The sequence below is a fragment of the Hypanus sabinus genome, unplaced genomic scaffold (assembly GCF_030144855.1).
Source record: "Hypanus sabinus isolate sHypSab1 unplaced genomic scaffold, sHypSab1.hap1 scaffold_662, whole genome shotgun sequence".
NCBI lineage: Eukaryota > Metazoa > Chordata > Chondrichthyes > Myliobatiformes > Dasyatidae > Hypanus > Hypanus sabinus.
Genome location: NW_026781516.1, coordinates 75,432 through 102,164, shown reverse-complemented (window position 1 = coordinate 102,164; position 26,733 = coordinate 75,432). Strand labels below are relative to the sequence as shown.

The window sequence follows — 26,733 nt, the reverse complement described above, 5'->3', positions numbered from 1 at the left end:
GGGCGGTGTTGTTTTTCGTTCTTTGTTGAAGCTGGTCGGCGGTGGGATTGGGATCGGGAGGGGGTTCCCACCCTCGCCCCCTGGGGCGGGGAGCCAGGGACAATTTCCTTTCGGTGAGTATTGAAACAGGTCCGGAGCGGGGAGGTCCCGAATTCAAACAAGAGAACTGGAGAATAAAAGGTGGGGGTGGGGAGGGAGAGAGAAACACAGGGTGGTCGGTGAATCCTGAAAGGGGAGGGGATGAACTTCCCCGAACTGGCGGCCTCGCCTCGCTTCCTTCACAGAATCTGCCCGGGTCGGTCCGGGCTCTGAGACCTTCAAACCGAACCGTCTGAGATGAGCCGCCGCTCAGCCCCTGTTGTTCTAGTCCTATTAGCAGGATAACGTAAACATATTGTTACTGACAGAGAATCGTGTAATTTATGTTCCGTGTGTTATCTGAATGTACTTGCCTGTGATGCTGCCACAAGTTAGCGTTTCTCTGTACCTGTACCTTCCCGTACTTGTGCACTTGGCAATAAATTCAACAGGACCTGAGAGAACTCAGTGAGATTTGATTAGTGATGATTATGTTGCCTGATTTACTGAGGCTGCAGGAAGTATAGAGCGAGTCCATGGGGAGGCTCGTTTCCATGGTGTGTTCAGCTGTGTCCTCAGTTCTTTGCTGTTTCTGGAAGCTAAAAGAAGAGAGCAGCTGTACGAAGGTGTGAGGTATGCGGATGGGATACGTTTTATGGTGAGTTGATGAAATTTGCTGAGGGGCAAGGGTAGATGCCAGTTCTTATTTGTCCTAGTGTTGTCATTTTAGAATCATTTCTACAGTAGTATATACTATTAATTCAGTACCTGTGTTTTGCTGGAGGACCATCAGGGATTGTTCTTGATCACTTCTCCCACCTGATTCTTTCTGCTCATTCCCTGCCCACCTTGTTCAGTCTTGTCCAGACTGTATCCCATCAGCTCAATGATATCTATCAGCAATCTTTCCTCTAACTTTTGTCTTCATTGCGAAGTGGAAGATAGCGGGGTCAAGGGATATGGGGAGAGGGCAGGAACGGGGTAGTGATTATGTATGATCAGCCATTTTCACAGTCAACGGCGATGCTGGCTAGAACGGCCGAATGGCCTACTCCTGCACTTACTGCCTATTGTCATTCATGCTTTACCTCACTGTTTTCCAGGAATTGTGTATTTTTTTGGTTAATTGTGGTTAGCACGTAATTGTACAGCACGTGGCAGGGTAGACCCCGCCATGTCAATTTTAGTTCCACTGTTAAAAATATTGCAGTGTTAATCTTTATCATAATAATCTCAATATATTATGTTAGAGGTCCAGTGTTTCATTTTCCATTTATTTTTGGAGAGTCACTTCCTCCATTTCCAGGGTAACAGCCAGCCAAAGCTGCAAGAAGAGATGCACATTTTATCCCTCTGTGTTCACCGCCTCTCAGGGTAGAGACAGTGGCCTCAGGAGCAAATGTAACAGAGTGATAGTGGGAGGAAAGAATGCTGTGAGCATTGACTGTGTGGGATGTGTTTACATCAGGGTCAGAAGGAACTGAAAACTGACAAATTGGTGGAGTGGGGTGGCATTAACACAAATCTGTTGAACAGCTTGGGGTGTCCCAAACGTTTTGCAACCAATTAATATCTGTGCATTCAAGTAGAAGGAAAAAAAAACTACTTTTGGAGGAAATGTAAAGTAAGGAGAAAATACTGGAATTGCTCAGCTGATCGGGCAGGATCTTGGACTGTCCCATTTCTGAAATTGGGTCTTCCACCATTTCTCCTTTCACAGATGTGTCCTGATGCACTGAGTTCTCAGTGTTTTCTATTTAGTGATTTTTCTTTAAAACCACTTTGTTCCTGCTACACTGTGGGAAACATGGCAGCCAATTGTGCAGGGTGAGATTCCTCACAGCAATGATATACTGATCAAACGTGCTCAGTTTAGCTGCTGATACAAGCTGAAGTGTATTCGCATCCTCTCACAATCTGCAGACCGGTGAACCAGCCTGAGCATTGGCCCAGGCAAAGGGTCATTAGGTTCCAGTTCCACCTTAGTTTGTGAATCGGAAATGACAGGAACACCACGGCAAATCACTGATTCCAAAGTGTCCTAGGAGAGTCTGTGTGTGGGTTATAATATTGGCATGGAGTCACTGAGAATATAGAACAGACAGTGTGCACGCTTCAGTCCAGATAGATGAACTCTACAAACACCAAAACATCCCAGAGGAGTCTGTATGTGGGTTATACTGTAATATTGGTCTGGTGATTCTGAAGATATGGAACTTGCAGCATACAAGTTGGTAATTCTGCAGCTGGGATCAGAACTTCCTGAGTCTGCAATGAAGCTGAAGTCTCGGGTGGTTAGACGTTGGTTATGGAGAAATCACCAACTACACCACCCAGAGGGACATCATACCTCTCAAGTATTCTGGAAATGTTTGAAGAGGTAACTACGGGGATAGGTGAAGTTGGACAGTGATGTTGTTCATCTGAACTTTGGTAAAGTCTGTAACAAGATTCCACATGGCAGCTGATCTGTAAGATTAGGTGATATGGGATTCACTGGGAACTGAAGAGGTAGATTCAGACCGGGCTCGATGACAGGAAGCAGATGGTGATGGTTGAATTTGGATCTCGCGAGTGGAGGCCTGTGATTATCGGAATGTGTGTGTCACAATTGAGACCTTTATAATTCATTATTCATGGCATTGGTTTGAATATGAATGTACGTAGCATGGTTAGCAGGTTTGACACGATATTCGGGAGTCTGCTTATATTGTGACAGGTTACTTTGAATTTCAAAGGGACCTTGGGTCTGTTATGGAGTTGGGCTGAGGAATGACAAATAGTTTTCCATGTGGGCAAGTAAAAGATGGTGCATTTTGGACAGTCAGACCAGGGTGGGACTGGTATAGTGAATGGGAGGGCATGGAGTGCTGTGGAACAGAGTGACCTGGGAGTACAAGTGTACTGTGCACTGAAAGTGGACGTGCAAGTATAGAGGCTGGAAATAAAGTCTTTAATCATTCTGGCCTTCACATTTTGGACTGTGGGCAATATATTGTAGTCATGTAAATAGTTGTTATGGCTGCACAGAGTATTATGTACAGTTGTGTTCACGCTATTGTAGGAAAGATATTATCAATCTAGAGACGGTGCAGACGAGATTGCTGAAGATGTTGCCTGGACTAGAGGGCCCAGTCATAGGGAGAGGTTGGCCAAGCTGGCTCTTCATTCCAGAGGAGAATGGAGGTGACATTGTAGGAGTTTATAAAGTCAAGAGAGAGATTAGATAATGTGGTTGGTCGTGGTATTTTCCCCAGGGTTCAAGATTCAAGATTGTTTAATATCATTCCGGTACACAGGTGTATAGGAGAACAAAATAATTGTTACTCTCGGACTGAAGCAGGACAGGAAAAAAAAAAACAAAATGATAGAGAGCATAATAATAAAAAAAACACAATCCATACATTATGATTGCTTTAAAAATACATTGATTGTATGTCCATAAAGTGATAGGCACAGCAGTGTCTGGACATATGTTGACTGATAGGGAATGTTAAATTAGTGGTGAGGGTATGGAGGGGTGCGTTGGTGAGAGTGGAGGTGTTGATCAGGTTTACTGTTTAGGGAGAATAACTGTTTTGAGGCTGATTGTCCTGGTGTGGATGTTATGTCACCTCTTCCCTGATGGGCTATTGTGAGTGGGACGAACAGTCCCTGACCAGGGTGTGTCACCTTGATAATATTATGGTACTGTTCTAGCAGCTTTTTGTGGATACGTGCTTGATGACAGGTAGGCCTTGTTCTGGTGTTTGGATTTGCAACTGTGTGTGAACAGAGTGTAGAGCAATGGTCTCATGACAAGGCTGAGGGTCTCACAGGTTGACGATGATGGGAAGGGAGGACCAGTTGTACACCCTGACTGTCTGTCGTCAGTTGGTTAGAAAGTCCACCACCCAGATGCATAGTGGTGTGTTTAGACAGAGGTGTGGGTGTCATAAGGGGACATGAGACTGGACCCAAATGCAGGATGCAGGCACTGAAGTACTAGGGACAGGACGGGAACAACTAAACGATAGACAAGATGTGGAGACTGTGGCGTGCGTGAGGGACGTGGCGTTCAAAGTGATTCTGGGGTTCAGGCAGGATCTTGGAGTTCTCTGGGTGGGCTGCATAGCTCCTGGGCAGGTCCCGGGCCTCCCAGGCAGAAACACAGGGGCCTGGGCAGGTCCAGGGGCACAACCCATCAAAGGTGAGGGATAGGAAGGGGCAGTCTTCTGGGTAGGCCACATAACTCCTGGGCAGGGCCCAGACCTCCCAAGCAGGAACACAGGGGCCTGGGGAAGTCACGGGGCACCTGGATAGGTCGCGGGGCACAACCCATCAGAGGTGAGGGATAGGAAGGGGCAGAGCCCTCCACCGAGCAATGGCAGTCTGGCCTGGCTTACCCGACGGAGGCAAGGGATAGGAAAGGAGCTCGATCCAGGGTGACTTCCAGACTCACTCGCAGAACTCCTCTATAATGGTGCATACTCCAAGCCAGGATGAACAGGACAACCCCTCAACTCTACTCAGTCCCAGAGCCCCTTAAATATACCGCCAGCCGATGGGCATCAGGTGCACCTCCTTGAGCCCAAACAAGCCAAGGTATTCCACACATGTGACTAATTGGGCTCAAGGGTGAAATGGGGGATGGTTACAAGATCCAGAGTCCGCGAACCTGATCAAGAACTGGAATGCGGGCTCTGGACCAGACCATAACAGTGGAAATTAGTTCAAGGTTTGTGGGACAGCAGTGTTGAATGCTGAAATGAAATCCAGAAACAACATTTTGACCTAATTGTCTCTTTGTTAGGCATGTCAGGCCAAGGGGATTGACAGATGCAACGTCATCTGCCACTTCGCAATTCAGTCGGTAAGCATACTGGTGAGTGTCCAGTGAACCAGGATTGGAATTTTTGATCTGTGCCATTATCAGCCATTCAAAGCACTTAATGCTGATCGGCAACAGCTCCACTGGGCAGCAGGTCACTTTGTTCTGAATGTGTAGAGTTCCTTGGTACAGGGATGATGGTGGATGATTTAAAGCACGGGGGAACAGCAGCCTGGATGAGTGAAGTGTTGACGATAGCTGTGAAGGCAACAACGCACATATGTACACTCTTTCTGTGAGCTCAGTCTGGATGCTTTCTGGCCAGAGTCCTCAGTAACTTTGCTGTTGCAGACATTGGATGCTCAGCTGTGAGGGTAGTGGCTTTCCTGGCTGGCTTGTGTTGTGTGCTTTGAGGCATTGTTTGGAGTGCCAGGGAGGGGGCGTCATTGGTACAGTCAAGTCTTACGTAGTCTATAAACCCTTGATGCCTGGCCACATTCACCAGTGTGCGTTTCCCAGGGTTGGGGAGTCCGAACCTACGCCGGGCAGTCCTGTTTACATAAAGGGCGGAGCTCAGACCTTCCCAGAACCCGGGCTGGATCAAATTCGCAGCTCGGGACTCGCTGAGTTAAACAGAGAAACTCCGCCCCACTGGTTGCTATGAAAGAAAAAGGAGAGATCCACAAGGAAATCCGGACAGAAAGGTTAACCTCTTAAGGGTTGCTACATTGATCCTACTCTCGCCCCCTCCTGCTGTCAGACCCGTCCTGAGCCGGTGAGAGTTGGTGTGACCAGGCTGCGGCAGTCCCGCTCTACCCCGGCTCACCCGGCCCTGTCCATCTGAAATGAGCGGCGTACACATCACAGCCGAGTGGCCTCGGGAGCAGCAGCTCAGACTCAACTCTCCGTACAGAGTGTGAACGTCGTTGTAAGACCATTGTTGGTTACCGGGGAAGTCGGACTGTGATTTGCTGGGACCACACTGAACGCCAGCCGGTTACAGCATCAGAGGTAAGTGTTGTCTATGATTCTGCACACCGATTCAACGTTTAGAGCAAGGCTCGGCTTTGGTCGGGATCGGCTGTGAACTTAGTGGGAGTAGGGAGTCCTGACATGTTCATGTTAACGAGACAATTACTGTCCAAATGGATTAAGAGAAACAACATCGTTTCCATCAGCTACAAATACTCTCCAGGGTGGTTTCTACTGAGTGCGAGCAGAAGAAATCTTCTCAAACAGATGTTGTTAGGACAGCAGACAAAGTCAGGAATCGCAGGCTGACCATGATGCGACTAAGGTTCTGAGCAGCTCATGTTTCAATGTACGAAGTATTAAAGGAAAGTCAGATGTGCTCAGGGCATGAATCAACATGTGGAATTATGACATTTTAGCCATTTGTGAGATTTGGTTGCAGGAGGGGCAGGACTGGCTGCTCTGTATTTCCATTGTTTTAAATGTGTATGTGCATGTGGAATCAAATGGGGGAGGGGTGCATTGGTACTCCAGGAAAATGTCCCGGCAGTGCTCAGTCAGGAAAGACAGGAGAATTCCTTTGCTGAGGCTTTATGGGCAGAACTGAGGTATTAGAATGATAAAACCACATTATTACAGATTGTATTACAGATCACCAAAAGTCTGTGGGATTTAGCGGAGCAGATTTGCTGAGAGATTGCAGACTGTTGTAGAAATATAATTTGTGATGGTAGGTGATTTTAACTTTTCTCATATGGACAGGGACGGCCATACTGCAAAATGACTCGATGTAATAAATGGACCCTATACAGATTAGAGAGGAGGAGTTATTTGCTGTCTCAAAGCACATTAGGGACAATGACTTGACAAGGTCCTCCCTACGATGGTGTGGAGGCAAGTGCAGAAATTGCAGGGCCCAAGCAGAGATATTTAAATCATCCGTAGCGACACGTGAGGTAGCCCAAGACTGGAAGATAGCAAATGTTGTTCCACTGCTTCAGAAAACCTCCAAAAATAAACCAGCAAATGAGAGGCCGGGAATCCTGATGTAAGTAGTGGGAAAGTTATTGAAAGCTATTCTAAGGGACCAGATATATGACTATGTGGAGAAACATTGACTGATCCAGGATGGTCAGCGTGGCGTTGTGCCTGGTAGGTCGTGTCTCAGCATTCTTATTAAAGACTAGATAGTGGATGTTGCCTACGTGGATTTTAGCAAGGCATTTGCCAAGGTTCCACTTGGGAGCTTAGTAAAAAAGTTTCAGTTGCTTGACATTCAAAGAACAAACTGCCGGAGGAACTCAGTGGGTCGGGCAGCATCGGTGGAAGGAAATGGACCGTTAACATTTCGGGCCGAGACCCTCCCTCTGGACAGAGTGAATGGGAAATAGTCAGAGAAAAGAGGTGAGGGGTGGGGATGGGGCAAGAGCTGGGGAGTGAGAGGTGGATCCAGGTGAGGGGGGAGGTGGAAGGTGGAAATAGTGACAGGGGAGGGAGGTGAGTGTTTGGGGCAACACAGGGCTACAGAAGATTGAAATTAATTCCATAGAGGATGAACAAAGAGGTTAGAGAGTATTTGTTATAGAGAGTGCAATGAAGATTCACCAGCCTGATCCCTGGAGTGGTGGGGTCATCATATGAACAGACACAAAATGCTGGAGGAACTCTACAAGCCAGGCAGCATCTATGGAAAATAGTACAGTCGACATTCGAGAGCCCAGTAATGTTCTTTACATTGTGCCTTTGGTTCTACTGCTCTTACCTGTAGAAGAAGGGGTTAAATGCAATATTAAGCTTTCTTCACACTTGAATGACAGTGTTTTGTCGAACCGGTTTGGATTTGATTTCAGCGGAACGGCCGCTCCTTGTTCTGAGGAATGTGACAGACAGGCAGCTGCTTGCTCGCAGACCCTGAGCACCGAGTCTCACAGAACAACAAGCCGCACCTTCCAAATCAGTCAATCATCTGCCCTCCTCCCCTATCCAGTCCAGTCCGGATGAAGGGACGGTCCACAACATCGACTGCTTACCCCCATCCTTAAATGCTAGCTAACCTGCTGAGTTCTCCCAGCACTCTGTGTGTTGCCATGGTTACATGTGATATGTGTGGGGTTGTGGGCGGGATTATCTGCAAGAAACGGTACACAGTATTTACACTGTCAGAAAGCTCTCACACTCTTGGGGAATTGACTTAAGAAAAATTCAGTTTCAGGTATTTATTTTGGATCTTTATTTCCAAACAACAAGTTGTTTCTGAATTGTATCAGCGATCAAGGAGATATTTGTTTATTTTGAGCCAGTTCTGGCAGCTTTGCTTTTTCTGTTCCTAGTGTTAGAATTTTTTGAGGTTGTGACTAAATACATTTCTGAAGTAAGAACAGTAGATGTAGTGTATATGGATTTCAGCGAGGCATTTGGTAAGGTACCCCATGCAAGGCTTATTGATAAAGTAAGGAGGCATGGGATCCAAGGGGACATTGCTTTGTGGATCCAGAGCTGGCTTGCCCACAGAAGGCAAAGAGTGGTTGTAGCCGGGTCATATTCTGCATGGTGACCAGTGGTGTGTTTCAGGAATCTGTTCTGGGACCCTTACTCTTCGCAGTTTTTATAATTGACCTGGGTGAGTAAGTGGAGGGGTGGGTTAGTAAGTTTGCTGATGACACAAATGTTGGCGGTGTTGTGAATAGTGTGGAGGCCTGTCAGAGGTTACAGTGGGACATTGATAGGATGCAGAACTGGGCTGAGAAGTTCCAGATGGAGTTCAATCCAGAAAAGTGTGAAATAGTTCATTTTGGTAGGTCTAATATGATGGCAGAATATAGTATTAATGGTATGATTTTTGGCCCCGTGGAGGATCAGACGGATCTTGGGGTCGAAGTCCATAGGACGCTCAAAGCTGCTGCGCAGGTTGACTCTGTGGTTAAGAAGGCATTCGGTGTGAATTGGCCTTCATCAATCGTGGAAATGAATTTAGGAGCCAAGAAGTAATGTTGCAGCTATATAGGACCCTGTGCTCAGTTCTGGTCTCCCCACTACAGGAAGGATGTGGAAATCATAGAAAGAGTGCAGAGGAGATTTACAAGTATGTTGCCTGGTTTGGAGAACATGCCTTATCAAAACAGGTTGAGCGAACTTGGCCTTTTCTCCTTGGAGCGACAGAGGATGAGAGTTGACCATATAGAGATGTATACGATGGTGAGAGGCATAGATCGTGCAGATAGTCAGAGGCTTTTTCTCAAGACTGAAATGGCTGCCACAAGAGGGCACATGTTTAAGGTGCTTGGGAGTCGGTAAGAAGAGATGTCAGGTGTAACTTTTTCTACACAGAGTGTGATGAGTGGTGTAATGGGCTGCCAGCAACGATGGTGGAGGCAGATACGATAGGATCTTTTAAGAGACTTTTGGATTGGTACATGGAGCTTAGAAAAATCGAGGGTTATGGGTAACCCTAGTAATTTCTAGGATAGGTTTACATTCGGCACAACGTTGTTTACCGAAGGACCTGTATTGTGCTGCAGGTTTTCTATGTCAAATGTTTTTCTCTGTTAACTGTTTGCACGATTGACATTTTCCACAGGCTTAGTAAAGATTAAGAACAGGTCTATAGAACAATGGCCACCTGCTTCAAAGCGAAGGTGCGGGATCTGTACAGCAAACGCCTGTTCCCTTTTCAGAATTTCAAATTTCAGACGGATACATCTATTGTTCATGTGTTGATTGAGGGTGTTCTGAACTCTTCTCCTCAATGGCCAGTGGAAGCAAAGCCCTTGATTCTGTTGAAGTCCGAGATTAATGTTAAAACCGCTGTCTTTATTAGCATCTATTTGAGAATATAGAAAATTAAACGGAATAGACCAGGGGTGGGCAAACTTTTTGACCTGTGGGCCAAAAAGGGTTCTAAAATTTGACAGGGGGGCCGGACCAGGAGCAGATGGACGGAGTGTTTTGGTAATACACCTCATAAGAGAAAATAAAATATCATGGGATATGTAGAAAACATGTGCTTTAATTTCAATTGAAAATGAACAAATGCATTACAACAAAATATCTGTCTTTGAAGTCCATGGTATTTAGCTATTTATTGAAATGACTTTTAAAACACTGAAAATTAAATGAATAAAATACAGCTTTTTTAATAGTAACAGTTATTATTTTAAAGCACTGAAAATTCTGTTATCCTTCAAGATATTATCATCATCACTCTCCTCCTGCCTGTCTTTATTTCAAAAATGGTAGGAGATGCAGGTCCACTTGTCCTGCTCCTTCTTATTCAATTGTCCCCTGTGCCAAAACTCAACAACGACCAGCACAAGGACAGAACAGTGACAGCGCGCCAGTATGTGGAGCGCGTTATTTGATCTGGAGCGCATTTTTTATTTTGAGAACGTACGTGCACCTGCGCACTACTCATGTCCATCACTTGACAGAAATGACATGTAACATGTAAGGCTTATTGAAAAAAATATTTTCAAATGCATTTTTTACATAACACAACGAAGAAACTTATTTTTAATTTCAGTGGGACCAGTGTTGTTGGTCTCCCTTTTTAGCCAGCACATCAAAGTCTGGATTTAGTTTTGTTGTGGCGATTCTCAGGATGGATCTGAGGTGTTGGTCAGTTAACTTGGATCTGTGGCTGGCTTTGTTGATGTTCATGACGCTGAACGCCTGTTCACACAAATAGGTCGAGCCGAACAAAGAGTAAAGCGCAAATGTGGAGTCATACGCTGCACCTCAACAAAGGTCAATGTATATAGAGTGCGTCATCTATTGGGAAAACGCCAGAATTGCGGGGAAAAAACGTTAACAAGGCTTATTAATATAATTTCATCAAGTTCTGCGGGCCGGATTAAAAAGCTTAACGAGCCGCATATGGCCCCCCGACCGTAGTTTGCCCATGCATGGAATAGACAGAAGTCAGCATGTGCGTGGCTCCCAAAAATTCAAGCTCTGGAGCATTTACTAAAGTCTTAAGATGGCAGAGTAGAAAGGTTCAGCAATTCAAGGAATGGATGAGGGGAGATATTTGTAAATCCATGTTAAAATGTAGAGAGAGGGGATCACGCAGTTCCACGGGATCCACGCTGGGGAAGTCAAAGTAACTGTTGCCGAAGATCTTATCCGCCGAGTCATTCAAAAATCCACGTAGAACTCTCACACGATGACAGTCACAGAATATTGCTTCACACAAGTGGTTACCACATGGCACACCCGGATCCAGGTAAAGTTCAACAAACGTGATTGCCACAGGATACTCCAACAGAATCCACGTATGTATCATACGAGTACCAGTCACACATCCGATGTATTATGTGCCGTTGATGAACCCAATCCTTTGGGTATTGGAAAGTATCAAACTTAACTCGTTGTTTCAGTAAAATACCTGCCAGCAGCTTGCAGTCATCTCTCTCCCTCCCCCTCCCTCTCTCTCTCTCCCCTCTCTCCCCTCTCTCCCCTCTCTCCCCTCTCTCCCCTCTCTCCCCTCTCTCCCCTCTCTCCCCTCTCTCCCCTCTCTCCCCTCTCTCCCCTCTCTCCCCTCTCTCCCCTCTCACGGCCAGTCCCAGCGCTCTGTTACAGCTTGTTACACTGACTTCATAGTCCCGCCTCCTCCAGACGTTTCTAAAGTGACACTCACCGTAAATGAAACAGTGGTAGTGTAAGACCACCTCTTGCCGTTTCTCACTTCATGATATTTCAGTGTTCCCGTCCAGTGAAGCCAGAGGAATGTGAATAGAAATTAGTGTTTGTACACAAAAGTGATTTAAATGAAACCTGCACATTTTCCATTTGGGTCTGAATTGTGTATCGGACCGGGATGTGAATCGAATCAAAAACTCTGTGAACCGGTGGAGGAGGGAAGATGTGGAGGGAATAATTTAAAATGTAGCTGGTGTAAATATGAAATAATTTGGAAAATGCAGCGTTGGGTAGGTAGTGTTTGTGTGGCGAGGAGCATCGGGCCACTGAGGTTTTAACGTGTTGAGCGAGTGTTTCTCTTCTGGGCTCAGATATTTGGTTCTGAAGTTCCTTGGGAAGCAAAGACTGATATTCTGAGGAGAGGATAAGCTCCAATTCCAAAAGCTGAGATTAAGTGAGCTGTTCCGTGTATACAACAGTAGAAATGGACACGGTCGAGTGTTCAAACTGTATGTGGATATTGCCCCCCACTGTCACCTGTCTGTCAGGCAGCGGAAATCATACAGAGACTCCAGTTAACACACACAAAATTCTGGAGGAACTCTGCAGGCTGGGCAGAATCTATGGAGAAGAGTAAACAGTCGACGGTTCGGGGCTGGGATGGCCCGCTAAGATCTTGCACTAGATTGTGTGTGTTATGTTTCGATTTGAGAAAGTCGGGATGCGGGTGATCTGCACTAAAAGTGGAAAATGTTTGAAGCCATTCTGTGAAATTTGTGTAACTGAATTGTGTCTTTGTTCCTCTTCCCACGGCCATTCCATACCTGCTGACCATCTCAAATAATTCCAGTTTTTTTAAAAATTGCATTCACCCTGGAATGGTTTAATCTTCTGATAATGAACCTGAGCATAGGTGCTCAGTTTGGGATGGTTAGTAGAACAGTAAAAATAAATCATTTTTTCCCCATAAGTTACCCTGGTACCGATTTGCCTGTTATTGCTGAAAATGTGTTCAGTAAAGTTGTTGCTCACAATGTTCACAAGAATGATGACAGGAATGACAGGCTTTAACTATGAGGAGCGTTTGATGATTCTGGGCCTGTGCTCAGTGGTGTTCAGAGCGACGGGACTGGGTGGGACTTACTTAAACCTCTGAATGTTGAACAGCATGAGTAGAGTGTACATGGAGAGGATATTTTTATTGGTCAGAGAGTCTGAAATCCGAAGTTGCACCTTCAGAATAAAGAAACTTCCCTTTAAAACTGAGATGAGAGGAGTTTCTTCAGCGAATGGACGGTTAATCTGTGGAAATTGCTGCCACACAGGGTGTAGGGGGCTGTCACTGTGATACAGCAGAGACTGTTATGTTCTTGATTGTAAGGAGATTGAGGGTTTAAGGGTGAACGCAGGAGAATAACTTTGGGTCAGACTGGATGGGCCGAATAGCCTCATTATACTGAACAGAAGGATATCACCTCCAGGTGTTGCGGTGTGAGGGACGATTATATATTTGTTCACTGAGACCATAACACTTGCAAGGAGTGTTCAAATTTCAGTGAGGTTTGATTTTAGAATCAGTGAGATCTGGTGATTTTTGAGGTTCTTTTAGGAGTCCGGGAACGACTTGAAAACTTTTTGCTATGTGATCGTACATTGAAAGTTTAGAAATAGAAATGGGCACAGCGTTGTGTCCTAATGGTGTTCTAAAATCTCCTATTAGTGTTTACTATTCGTGTTCTCCTAATAGTGTTTTCATCAATGGCATGATCAGGCATATTAATGCGTGGCTGAGAGACTGGTGTGGGGGACAGGATCACGAGGATCACTGGGGTCGCTTCTGGGGGAGGGACGACCTGTACAAAAGTAACGGGTTACACCTGAAGCCAAAATATCCGAGTAGGCAGGGTTAATAGAGCTGCTAGGCAGGGTTTCAATTATTTATCCGGGGGTGGGAACCGGAGTGATAGGGCTGAGGAAGCGGAAACAGAAATAAATCGAAGATAACCTACAACACAGATGACAGAAACAAAAGGCAGGAGATGAGGCATAAACACAGATAGTGGTAAGATTTAAATGTCAATAGAGGCGTTGTGCAGTTAAAATAGTAAATACTGGACTCAAAGTGTTGTATTTGAATGCACGCAGCATACAGAATAAAATGGACCTTCTTGAAATTCAGCTGCAGATTGGCAAGAATGGGGTTGTGGCCATTTCTGAAACTTGGCTAAAGGATGCCCAAGGATATACGGTGTATCAGAAAAATAGGTTAGTAGGCAGATATGCAGGTGATATGGCCCTGTCTATAAGAAATAATATTAAATCATTAGAAAGGGCTGACTTGCCATCGGAAGGTGTAGAGTCTATGTGGGTTGAGTTAAGAAACGGAAAGTGTAAAAGGACTCTCATGGCAGTTGTAAACAGGCCTGCAAACTGCAGCCAAGATGTGATTACAAATTACAGCAGGAGATGGAAAAGGTGTGTCAGAAGGATAATCACTGGGGATTTTAACATGAAAGTGGATTGGGGAAACCAGGTCAGTACTGGGCCTCAAGGGAGAGAATTGGTAGAATGTCAAAGAGATGGTTTTTTAAGAACAGCTTGTTGTTGAGCCCACTAGTGGATCCTCTGTGCTGGTCTGGGTGTTGTGCAATGATCCGAAGGTGATAAGTGAGCTTAAGCTTAAAGAAACTTTAGGGAACCGTGATCACAGTATGATCGAGTTCACATTGAAATTTCAGCGCGTAAGCTGATCGGCAGAAAACAGAGAGTGGGAATAAAGTGTTCCTATTCTGGCTGGTTGTCGGTTACCAGTGGAGTTCCACCCTGGTCGATGTTGGGACTGCTGCTTTTTACAATATATGTCAATGATTTGGAATATGGGATTGATGGATTTTTGGCTAAATTTGCCGATGAAGCAAAGGTAGCAGGTTGTGTTGAGGAATAAGAGACCCGGCAGATGGAGTTAGATAGTTTAGGGGAATGGACAAATAAGTGGTAAATGAAATACAATGTTGGAAAATGTATGGTCATGCACTTAGGTGGGAAAAATAAATGCGCGGACTATTATGGGGAAAGAATTGAAAATGCAGAGATGCGAAAGAGACTTGGAGCCCTTATGCAGGATACTCTAAAGGTTAACCTCCAGGTTGAGTCGGTGGTGAAGAAGGTGAATGTAATGTTAGCATTCATTTCTAGAGGTATAGAATATAAGAGTAGGGATGTGATGTTGAGGCTCGATAAGACACTCATGAGAACACAGTGGGAGTGTTAAGTGCAGTTTTGGGCTCCTTATATTAGAAATGATATACTGACATTGGAGAGGTTTCAGAGAAGATTCACGAGAATGATTCCAGGAATTAAAGGATTACTGTATGAGGAACGCCTGGCAACTCTTGCGCTGTATTCCCTGGAGTTCAGGGGAATGAGGGGAGATCTTATAGAAAAATTCCAAATGCTAAAAGGCCTGAACAGATTAGATATGGCAAGGTCATTTCCATGGTAAGCGACTGTAGGACAAGAGGGCACAACTTCAGGATTGTAGGCCGTCCACTTAGAACAGAGATGCGAGAACTTACTTTAGTCAAAGGGTGGTAAATCTATTGAATTTGTTGCCTCGAGCAGCTGTGGAGGCCAAGTCATTGGGTGTATTTAAGGCTGAGATAAATAGGTTGTTGATTTGCCAGGGCATCAAAGGGTATGGGTGAAGAAGGCAAGGGAGTGGGGATGACTGGAACTATTAGATCAGTCTATGATTGAATGGTGGAGCAGACTGGATGGGCCGAGTGGCCTACCTCTGCTCCTCTATCTTATGGTCTTATATTTAAAATAATCGTCAGATTGAGAAACATTTGTTGAGAATGTAGCCAATCCAAATTGACATTGTTGGCGACCCCCAGGGATTTGTTATGTTTGTATGACATGCCCCCAGCTCCAATATTGATTGTAAAAGTTGGTGATTGTGAAGGTTGGTGTATTCGTTCCTTTATTTGAAATGAGCATACATACAATTTTGTAGCGATGAAACTGAAGTCTACCCATGTGTAAGTTCATGTATTCGAGTGGATAATAATAAAAGATATACATCCGTTTGTTCCCAGCTGTGAACTGCACAGGACAAAGCACAAATATGGAACTGATTCCCTTCACTTTTACCCGATCCCACCCCACTCCGGAGCATAAGAAAATCATCAATACGCAACACAGAATACAACACAGATAGAGAGCAGATACATCGCTGCTACAGACAAGCTCAGCTTTGATTACACGGTCTTTGACCCGAAGTATCAATGTACTGTCTGTCGTGTTCAATAATTCCAGCATTTTGTTTTAGTTATTGTAAATCTGATTTTGCGTTTGCTGGTTTTGATGTATGGTGGACCTACATTGTGTTCAACAAGGTGCCGTGTAACTATCTGATAATAGCCGGATGAATGCCTAAATAAATCTTGATCAGAGATTAGATGCTAATAATGATCTTAAAATCCTGCCGAGAAAATGTCATAGTTCTGGACAAGATTCTGCGATGCTATGGGTGGGATTGCATTGTTCAGGATGTCAGAGTGTTTTTTAGACTCAAATCATATTTTGCCATAGGTGCAATGTTAAACTGCAAGGAGACGGTGAGATTCAGGTGTGACTGAGAAATCTGTATAATTCAGTGACGAGAGGAATAGAAGTATCGTCAGCAGAAATGTTTCAACCCACACGGCTGCAAAAATTGTCCAATACTCACCATAGCGTCACCAGTGGTAGGAGGACCAAAGCACTGTGCGTTGACTGCTCAGTCTGCCTTGCCATTCCATGGACACATTACTCCAGGTCCAGGATTGTTTCGTAAAAGGGAGTTGCCTGCAATACAGCGAGTAGATACTCCGGGAAATGCTGGAAAGGTGTTCAATCCAGGGATAGGGGAAATGGGTATTGTGTGACTGTGGGTGGATGAGCGCAGGTACATCGGATCGTATCAAGTTTTCAGTGTATAGACCCAGGATATTTGGAAGTGTATCGTTCTGTTTAAAACAAAACAGTGTTCTCTTTTATATTTGAATCAATGCTTGACCCTCTACTGTTAATTTTGTTTGTTACAGAGCAGCAAAATCTGACCACAACTGTCCTCAACATGGCTGAACGGACGGGTAGTGGAGGAGTTCCAGTGATGTCAACATCAAGAGAGGTCACGAGTATGTCGGCAATTGCCTTGACTCTGTATCTGAGTTTAATGCAGTATCTTCACTTTGTGAAAGCAGCAGAGAGATGACAGAGAGAGTTAACATCTCTGGGGGAACACAGTCACAAGTGGAATGAATGCAATTTCCTCCCCATCTCTCCCCACCCCTACTTCTCCGTCTCTCACTACTACTTTCTTCTCTGTTTCTCCCCACCACTCCACTCCCACTCTATGTCTCTCCCCACCCCTCTTCCCTCCTGTCTCTCCCCACCCTCCAATCCCCTCTCCTTTCCACCCCTCCCCTCCGCTCTCTTCCCCTCTCCTCTCCATCTCTCCCAACCTCTCATCCACCTCTCCTTTCCATCCCTCCCCACCCCCTACCTCCTATCCATCTCTACCCACCCCTCCCTTCTCTCCTCTCCCTGTCCACCCCACTCTTCCCCAGCTTCCCCTGTCCTCCTTCTCTCCCATCTGCAGCTCACTCCCCCTACCACCGGATCTTGACTCCCTCTCCATACCCCTCTCCCCCTACCATATATATTTCGGACTGAGTTTGGTGACCTGCCACACCATCATTAGGTTCCAGAGAGAAAGCTGCTGCCCAATATAGGGTCAGTAATTTCTTTAATTTTCCCCATTGTCCGTCACAGGTCCGGGCTCAGTGATCACCGAGCTCCTGGCAAACTGGGACGATTCCCAGCTGCTGCAGCTGACGGACTTCTACCGGGACAGGCTGGAGCAGGCGATGGAAGGAGGGGTGCACGGAGTGAGCCTGGCGTTAACGGCCGAGAATCAGTTCAGTGGAGAGGAACATCAGGTGAGTGGGAAGGAGAACATGTTTGAATTTTCCAACATCACAAGACTGATGGGTGTCGGACCTCTGACTCATTAGATATTAAATCAGAGAAAAGAACAACTGGGAAATAAATATTGTACATGCAATCTCAAAGATGTGAATCTGAACCAGTGATAGAAAGGGGCGCAAAGACCCTGCAGACTGGTGGGTAGCTGCTCAGATTGAGTTGAGCAAGTGACAGTTGTGCGGTCTTACAGTATTAAATGGAAATATGACAGGAGGTTTGGATTTGGAAAGATCATGCAGCCTAACAGCAGGATATCAATGAGAATCAGGACATCATTAGTGGGTGCCACAGGAGCTTGAGTGTGTTCTGTTCTGAGAGGAGATTATTACATTAGAGTCTGAAACTGCAAACAGTGTGAATCGGGGAATGCCGCCATGTTGTAATGTGTAATCACTGAAGAAACCTCCACTGAAAAAGGGAAAGGAAATGAATCAGGTGTCAGCCGGTAATCCGCAGTCATGTTGAACACTGGTGGTCTGAAGGAGGAATCACATCATCTTTTATGCAACCTCTCCGAGACTGCTCACTCTGTTATGAAAAGCCTCCTGACTTCTTTCTTCATCTGTGATCGTTATTTTCTGATTTCTGTTTTACATGGTCAAATCTGGTGAGGAATTATTTATGGATTTGGAGCCACGTCAACGAAGCGGTCACAGACCAGCCAGGATCTCATTGACTGGTGGACCAGGTTCACGGTGAATGTCCCTCCGTGTGCTCTGCACTCAGAATGTACAGTCCATGTCCAGACAGGATCAGCACCCGTCCGGGTGACTGCTCAGTGTTATCCCGTTACAGAGCACATCATTTACTTCTCATTCTCTGTGTGAATCTGTCAGTCCCCAATATGTTCACTGTTACTCTTCACAGAAAATCTCTGATCTCGCTGATAAGGGAGAGCGGGCGGACAGTTCTAAACTCCTCCTGAGCCTGGTGATGGAGAAAGGCTCCCGCGCCCGGAGGGTGATGTGGGAAACCTTTGTCAAAATGCGGATTGGTGTCCCAAAGTTTGACAAAATACTGAAGGAAATACAGATGTATGGTGAGATAATATCAGTAATTAATTCAAATCTGAGTTGCAAAACATTACACTTCACAATTTTCCATAAATTATCCACTTAATGTGTTTAAATTCAAACAGGTTCTGATCCATCTCATCGATCAAATCCCACTCAAGGTTTACTCAAGATTCTCAGTGAATTGAAAGGTGAGTGAACATGTGTTGAAAATTCAAGAGTATAACAGAGGAATAGGCCATTAGGCAAATAATATTGTGCCGAAACAGCTAACAAGTAAATCAAACCCAAACTCTAATCTCCCCTTCCGACTCCATCTCCATATGCCTCCATCTTCCTTTATCCATGTACCTAACCAAACATCTCTTAGAAGCTTCAAAAAATTCACGTCTACCACCTTTCCAGTCAGTGCTTTCCAGGCATCGATGACACTTCCCCCTTCACTCTACACCCTCTCACCTTCAATAGCATTTGAGACATTCAGAAAACGATTCTCTCTGTTCACTCTATTTATGCCTCTCTTACTGTGGCAAACCTTTGTCAGAGCTCCCCTCAGCCTCCGATGATCCAGAGATAACAATCTAATTTTATCCAGCCTCTCATGATAGTACATGCCCTCTAAACCAGAGAGCATCCTGGTAAACCTCTTCTGCTCCCTCTCTAAAGCCTCAACATCCCTCCGGTAGTGGGGCGATCGGAACGGTACGCAATGACCCCGATGAGGCTGAGGCGGAGTTCATCAAGTTGAAATTTGACCTCCGTTTCCACCAACGATTGTAATTTGCGTCGGGTGGTTCAGCTGTTTAGCCACGAGGGTCTGACCAGGTAAATGTTGGCACTGTGACAGAGAACACAGTGAGACACAGGGAAACGTGTTTGCCAGAGGGAGAGTTTTCACAGGACATTTTGAGGAAAGGGGCAGAGAGCTGGCGAGTTTGAGGAAAGTGCTCACACCGCTCTGGGGCCTGCAACTACAGATCCCCACCGGAGTTTGAGTGGAAAAGGGGGCAATTTGGAGAATGACAAAAAAAAGAATATTTCTTCATATCAAAAAGTCAAATCCTTCTCTTGCCAGCGACTATCCGCTCCAGGATAGCCTCATCCTTAACCATTTTCTAAACGACTTCAGTTTCTTTAGATTATTTTTGTTTTTTCGAGTTGCTCGTCCATTGAAGTTCTATTCATAGAATAGTAATAATAACGTCACTTTCATCAGCAAAGCAGCATATGAACCCTGCTCTCTTCACATCTGCACTCACTTAGTGCAAACATTGCTAAAGGTATCCAGTTTAATTTCCAACTCAATAATCCTGGGAATTCTAGCAGTGAGACAGGATTACTGAGGGTGAGATCGGAGACAAATTCTTCAGCTCAGTTCACAGAAGCTGAAATTGATGTGTGCCGGTTTGTGTGCTGGACACTGTGGAAGGTGAAGAGATGAGAATTAGGACAGAGAAACCGAAGGTTTTTGGATTGCGGAACGGAATGTGGAAAGGACTGAAAATATCTATAAATAATATTGCAATTAGTTAAATTGTGACCATCTGGATGAGAAGCTTACTACATCCATAAGCCCATCATGCCTGTGAAAATGGAGCCCGCGGCAGTGCATGGGCTAAAGAGATTGTAAGGGTTCACCATCGCAGACTGAGTTGGATCAGTCAACTACACATTGAACAGAGGACAGAGCATAGGAAGGACAAATATCGCAAAACTTATTAATATTGCATCAGACCATGTTTTATTTGATTATTCGAAGCTCTTAAAATAAATATAGGGAATCTCAGCCAGAACCCTGGTTCAGTCTCTCTCACTTACAGGAACAAATCCCAAAGATGATAATTTGAATTTGGTACCAGAGATAGACCAATCAGGAAGTTTACAAACTACTCACGTCTCTGTCCCCTCTGTTAATGCTGTTCCAGTCCACATCCAGTCAAAGAAACCCCTCAGTGTCCCTGAACACTGGTTTAGTAAATCACTACAAACTTGTTCCTCATTGTCCTTCATCTGGTTTACAGAAGGAACAGGGCCAACAGTGAAATTACCACACCCATTTCTGAACAGGAAACAGATATACTCCCTGATTATTGAACATCATTTCTACCAGTGTCACATTCTCTAAATTAAATGTGTGCAAGATCAATGTTTTCCTACGTTGCCTATCACATCTGAATAGATTGAATTGAGACCCCAAACGTACCTGACAGTGTCCTGCCGCACTGTGAGACCCCATACACTCCTGGCAGGGTCGTGACACACTGTGAGACCCCACACAACCCTGATTGGGTCCTGACACACTAAGAGAAGCCACATACCCCTGGCAGGTTTCAGATACATTGTGAGACCCAGATCTTATCAGGGAGCCTAATGTAAAGGGAACGTTAGGAGACAGTTAGTGACTGGTTAAAAGCCAAGGAATAAGATTTTAAAAAAAAGTTGTTTTATTTTCTCTTTCTTTCATGGCCTTCTGTCTCTTTAACCAATCAACTTCAACCCTCCCCCTCCAAGTTTCACCCATCGCCTGGTAATTCTCTCTCCCCTCTCCTCCCCACACCTCCCCCCTCCCCCCCGCCACACTTTTCAATTCTCCTCCCCAGCGTTTTGTTTCCAGACCTACTTAAGTGTTTAAGCCCGGAACGTCAACTATACTTTTTTTCCATAAATGCAGCCTGGCCTTCCGAGTTCCTCCAGCATTTTGTGTGTGTTGCTGCGTTTTCAGCATCTACAGATTCTCTCTTGATTGTGAAATTATAGACCAGTTTGCCCAACCTCAGTGGTTGGGGAAGTGTGAGAGTCTATTATTAAGATTGAGGTATTTACAGCCTAATTATAAAATAAGTCAAAGTCAACATAGTTAATATGAAGGGAAATCTTGCCTGATAGATCTGCTAGAGTTCATTGAGGACATTCCAAACAGGGTGGACAAAGGAGATGCAGTGCATGTCATTATATTTTCATAAGGCGTATTATAAGTTAACTCATGAGTCTACTTAACAAGATAAAATCCGATGGCGTTACAGGATAGAGGAATTGGTTGACATAGGACACTCAATGCTGCTGTGGAGTTTGACTCTGTGGTTAAGAAGGCATACAGCGCATTGGCCTTCATCAACCGTGGGATTGAGTTCAAGAGCCGAGAGGTAAAGTGGCAGTTATATAGGACCCTGGTCAGACACCACTTGGAGTACTGTGCTCAGTTCTGGTCACCTCACTATGGGAAGGATAGGGAAACTATAGAAAGCGTGCAGTGGAGATTTACAAGGATGTTAACTGTATTGGGTGCATGCCCTATGAGAATAGGTTGAGTGAAACTGGCCATTTCTCCTTGGGGTGAGGAAGGATGAGAGGTGACCTGATAGAGGTGTATAAAGTGATGAAAGCTGTTGATCATGTGGATAGTCAGAGGCTTTTTCCCAGTGCTGAAATGGCTAGCACGAGAGGACATAGTTTTATGTTGCTTGGAAGCAGGTACAGAGGAGATGTCAGGGGCTCAGACAGTGGTGAGTACATGGAACGGGCGGCCGGCGGCAGTGGTGGATGAGGGTACGATAGGATTGGTTAAGGCTCCTCTGGATGGCTACATGGAGCTTAGAAAAATAGAGGGCTATGGGTAAACCCAGGTAAACTGTAAGGTAAGCATGTGTTCGGCACAGCTTTGTGGGCCGAAGGACTTGTATTGTGCTGTAGGTTTTCCAAGTTTCTAATCTTCTACCACACCACAGATCCACAAATGTATTCCTTTTTATTTTGAATCAGTGATGGTGAGAGGGGAGGGGGAGCTGTGATTCCCGTGACCTATTCCGTTGACAGAATGCCCACTATCATTTTCTCTATCTCCAAAGTCCACATCAACACCGGGCTTTGAAAGTTTTTCCACAGAACAATGATAGAAGTGGCAGTAGTGGGAGTTTGTCTAGTCGGGGCTCAGTAAACTACCAGGGAAAACTCAACTTCACTGAACAATCAATGTGGAAATGTGTTGATCTGATGATTATCTGGCCCATGCCTCTCCGTCCACTTTGGGGTCTGTTAATTAAACTTAATTCAGTGTAAGAAAATCCAGTGATAAGTTCAAATAATGCAAAACCTTTGAGCTAATCCTTGTCTACTTAAATAGTGAGTTCTGAGTTGAAACATCTAACATTTTATCTCTGTTCCCATGGAAGATGCTCAACAGAAACACAAGGAGACTCTGCGGGCACAAACTGAAAAACTGAGAGCGAACACGATCCTGATGACGGAGAAGGTGAAGGTTTTCCAGCTGGTTGATCGATACGCTGAGCTCACGGTCATTTCTACTGTTCGAGATCGGAGACTGGTGGAACATGAGCTGCTGGCAAGAGGCAGAGACCACGAGGAGTGGAGAGAGAAACATCTCCGCAGAAAGCTGGAAAAAATCCGGACTGATCAGTTGTTCCAGAGCAGCTTTTCCCGGAGTAAATCCAAATCTGGGAGTTCGGCAGCAGTGGCTGGAGTCCCGGGGATCGGGAAAACAACAATGGTACAAAAGATTGTTTATGATTGGGCCATGGGGAAAATATACCAACAATTCCAGTTTGTCTTCAGTTTCAAATTCCGGGATTTAAACTCTATTAACTGCAGAAAAAACCTGAGGCAACTAATTCAGGATCAATATCCTTACTTTGGGAATATCCTGAGAGATGTTTGGAAGAATCCAGAGGGATTGCTGTTTATATTTGATGGTCTGGATGAATTCGAGCACAGAGTTGATTTTGCTGACAGTCAAAGAGATACAGAACCCAAGCACCAGTGCCCAGATCCCGAGTGGTGTTGTGAAGTGTCTGACATTTTGTACAGTTTAATCCAGGGCAAGCTGCTCCCAGGGTGTTCAGTGCTGGTGACCACCCGTCCCACTGCGTTACATTTATTGGATAAAGCCAAGATCAGCGTCTGGGCTGAAATCCTGGGATTTGTTGGAGAGGAACGGAAGGAATATTTCATCAGGTATTTTGAAGATCAGACGGTGGCAGAAGCTGTTTTCAAACACCTGAAGGAGAATGAGATCCTGTACACCATGAGCTACAACCCCTCATACTGCTGGATCCTCGCTCTGGCACTGGGCCCCTTCTTCACACAAAGAGTCCGGGACCCGCAGCGAGTTCCCAAGACGATCACCCAACTGTACTCGTACTATATTTACAACATCCTGAAGAACCACAGCCGTGAGATTGAGAAACCCCGTGATGTGTTACTCAGGGTTGGTCAGATGGCCTTCAGAGGTGTGTCCGAGAGGAAGATCATATTTACATATGGAGATTTGATCAGCTACAATCTGCAGCCTTCCCAGTTCCTGTCCGGGTTCCTGATGGAGCTTTTGGAGAGAGAGGATTCTGCCCGCTGTGTGGTGTACACATTCCCACACCTCACCATCCAAGAGTTTGTAGCTGCAGTCGCACAATTCCTGACCCTACATCCCAAGGATATCCTGAAATTCCTCACTGAAACCCACAACATGACAGATGGGCGGTTTGAGGTATTCCTCCGTTTTGTGGCTGGTCTCTCCTCCCCAATGACAGCTCGGGGCCTGGAGGAGTTTCTGGGTCCATTTCCTCATCAAACAACCTGCCGGGTGATTGACTGGGTGAAGGAGGAGGTTAAACGCCAGAGTGGAAACACGAGGATTGCATCTCGTAAAAGGAGCCTCCTGAACACACTGCACTACCTGTTTGAGTCTCAGAATCGTGGACTGGCTCAGGCCGCACTGGGATCTGTGAACAAACTCTCATTCAGTGGAATGGCACTGACCCCGATTGACTGCGCGGTCCTGTCTCATGTCATCGGATTCTGTGATACAATAAAACACCTCGACCTGCAGGGCTGTCACATTCAGTGTGAAGGAATCCAGCGGCTGGGACCCGGGCTGCACAAGTGCCAGGAGTTGAGGTAACTTGATTTATCTCTCACTCTGACTGTGAAACAGTTCCATTGTGTTGTTTCAATGTAAAACAATTTGGGTTAAACAGTCGTAAATCAGATTGTGAAGAATAGTGACAAATACCCAGGGGATCGGTCAGTAATTCTCCAAAGACGGGAGGGTTCTGTGTTTCCTTGTGAAGAGATGTTGGAGACTTCATCAGATCATTGGGCATCTCCTCCCGATTGTGGTCCTCAATTCAGAAAGACCCATCCCGTAAAATCTATTTCTGCATCCTCTAATCTTCTGCAGTTATCTCTTCCCTTTGGTATCCTCCCGAGGGATCTCTTCCCCATTCCCATTTTTTCCCTTCCGGATCTCCTTTTTCCCATATCCCTTATACCTGCGGAATCTCTCATCCTCATCCTCATTCCTCCTACGGGATGTTTACTATTTCCTCTCTTTCTCCTGCAGGTTTTCTCGTCCCACCTCTTTCCCTCAGGTGGGGTCTCTTCCACCATCTCCCATCGACACATTCCCTTTCACAAATTTTCCTCACTGTGGGCTTTCTATCATCCTTCATCCCTGCCCCTCCCAACGCTCTCATATCAGGAACATTTTTCTAGCCATCGGGGAATGAGATAGAATATGTGGAGTTTACAGGGTCACACCGACAGAGTACATTACTGATATTCACTGAATACCCTGGAGCTGGGCAGTGATGGGAACTCCGTTCAGTGATTTGCTGAAGGGGTTAATATTTCCTGAAATATCCGAGTGAGAGAAATTCCCCCAGACCCACGGTTTGAATCACTTAGTTCATCAATTTGTCTGTTTGTGTTTAGCCTTGGGGGAAATGAACTGGGAGATTCAGGAGTGAAACTGGTGTCTGCGGCTCTGAGGAACCCGGAGTGTAAAATACATAAACTGTGGTAAGTACCAGACTGTGGGAGATTGTGTTTACAGTCACTGGGTGTCTGACATTGAACATTAATGTGATCAGTAATTGTATAACTGATAAGCACTAGGGATTTGTACCATCTCCTGTCTCTCTGTGTCCTTCACCCTCACTCTCTCTAATCTCCAGGCTCTGGGATGTTGGTCTCACATATTCTGGTGCTGAGGATCTCGCCTCTGCACTCAGAACAAACCCATCACTGACGGAGCTGGGCCTGGGTTATAATGAACTGGGAGATTCAGGAATAAAGCTGGTGTCTGTGGCTCTGACAAACCCCAAGTGTGGAATAGAGAAACTGGGGTAAGTACCAGACTCTGGGAGATTGTGTTTACAGTCAGTGGGTGTCTGAACATTAATGTGATCAGTAATTGTGTTGCAGTCTCCTGTCTCTCTGTGTCCTTCATACTCACCTCCAGGCTGAGGGATATCGGTCTCACAGATTCTGGTGCCGAGGATCTTGCCTCTGCTCTCAGTACAAACATATCACTGACGGAGCTGGAGCTGGGATTCAACTCGCTCACGGACCGATCTGTCCCCGCTCTCCGCCGCCTCATATTGGCCCTCCCGAGTCTGAAGCTGATTGAGTGAGTGTTTGTGTTAATGTTCAATGTAATAAAATATCAGCTGATCCACGGGTTTACTGGTGATATTTGTCTGTGAGTGTAGTTGAAACGTTAACCCCAGTCCCCTGTTACTGACACTGTTGTGTAATCTGTTTATTTCATCTTTATTCTTCCATCTGTTTTAGCTTGTGGAGGAATCAGTTCAGTCAGACCGGGGGGAAGGAACTGAGATCTCTGCAGGAACCCAGACCCGGACTGACAGTTGATCTGTGAACATCTGAATGGAGAACTAGCTCCAGTCTCACACTCTGTGACGTCCAAAGCGATCCAGTAGTGACGCAATTCCGCATCCTATCCAGCTGCACGTGTCCGGATTCAACAGCTGCTCCAAATGGCGTGCCGGGGAATTACACAGAGAGGAAGAGCCCAGGGGGCCGGGTTAGATCTGGGAAACCAGTGTCCCTGGGAGAGAATCCTTTTACTCACTTTGAGCTGAGAACATCCTGGCCAATATAATGATGTTAAATAGACAAATCCCTCGGCAATGACCCTGGATCTGCAGCGATCTCGGACAGGGCCCTGAAGTTGGATTTTATAATCATCGGTTCCCCGATGCAGAGTGAAGGTGAGAAACGGGGCTGATTATTCAAACTGTCACGCGTTGTCGCCGGTCAGTTAATTGTATGTGACTGTGTGTGAGTCGGGAGCAGGTTATTTATTCCCACAAGTCAGCAGCTCACACATTGTTTAATGTAGCTTTGAACATTTGTCAAGATGAAGTCAATAAAATCACT

General features: G+C 45.5%; 1 protein-coding gene across 1 annotated transcript; it reads left to right on the top strand.

The window, feature by feature from the left end:
• LOC132389805 (NACHT, LRR and PYD domains-containing protein 3-like) lies at positions 1-26,733 on the top strand. The gene is made up of 10 exons (XM_059962355.1): positions 1-113; positions 16,585-16,677; positions 17,315-17,481; positions 18,395-18,566; positions 18,666-18,731; positions 22,710-24,447; positions 25,264-25,350; positions 25,506-25,676; positions 25,793-25,960; positions 26,125-26,733. Exons 2-10 carry the CDS (start codon positions 16,617-16,619, stop codon positions 26,210-26,212), a joined length of 2,718 nt encoding a protein of 905 aa, XP_059818338.1. The 5' UTR covers positions 1-113; positions 16,585-16,616; the 3' UTR covers positions 26,213-26,733.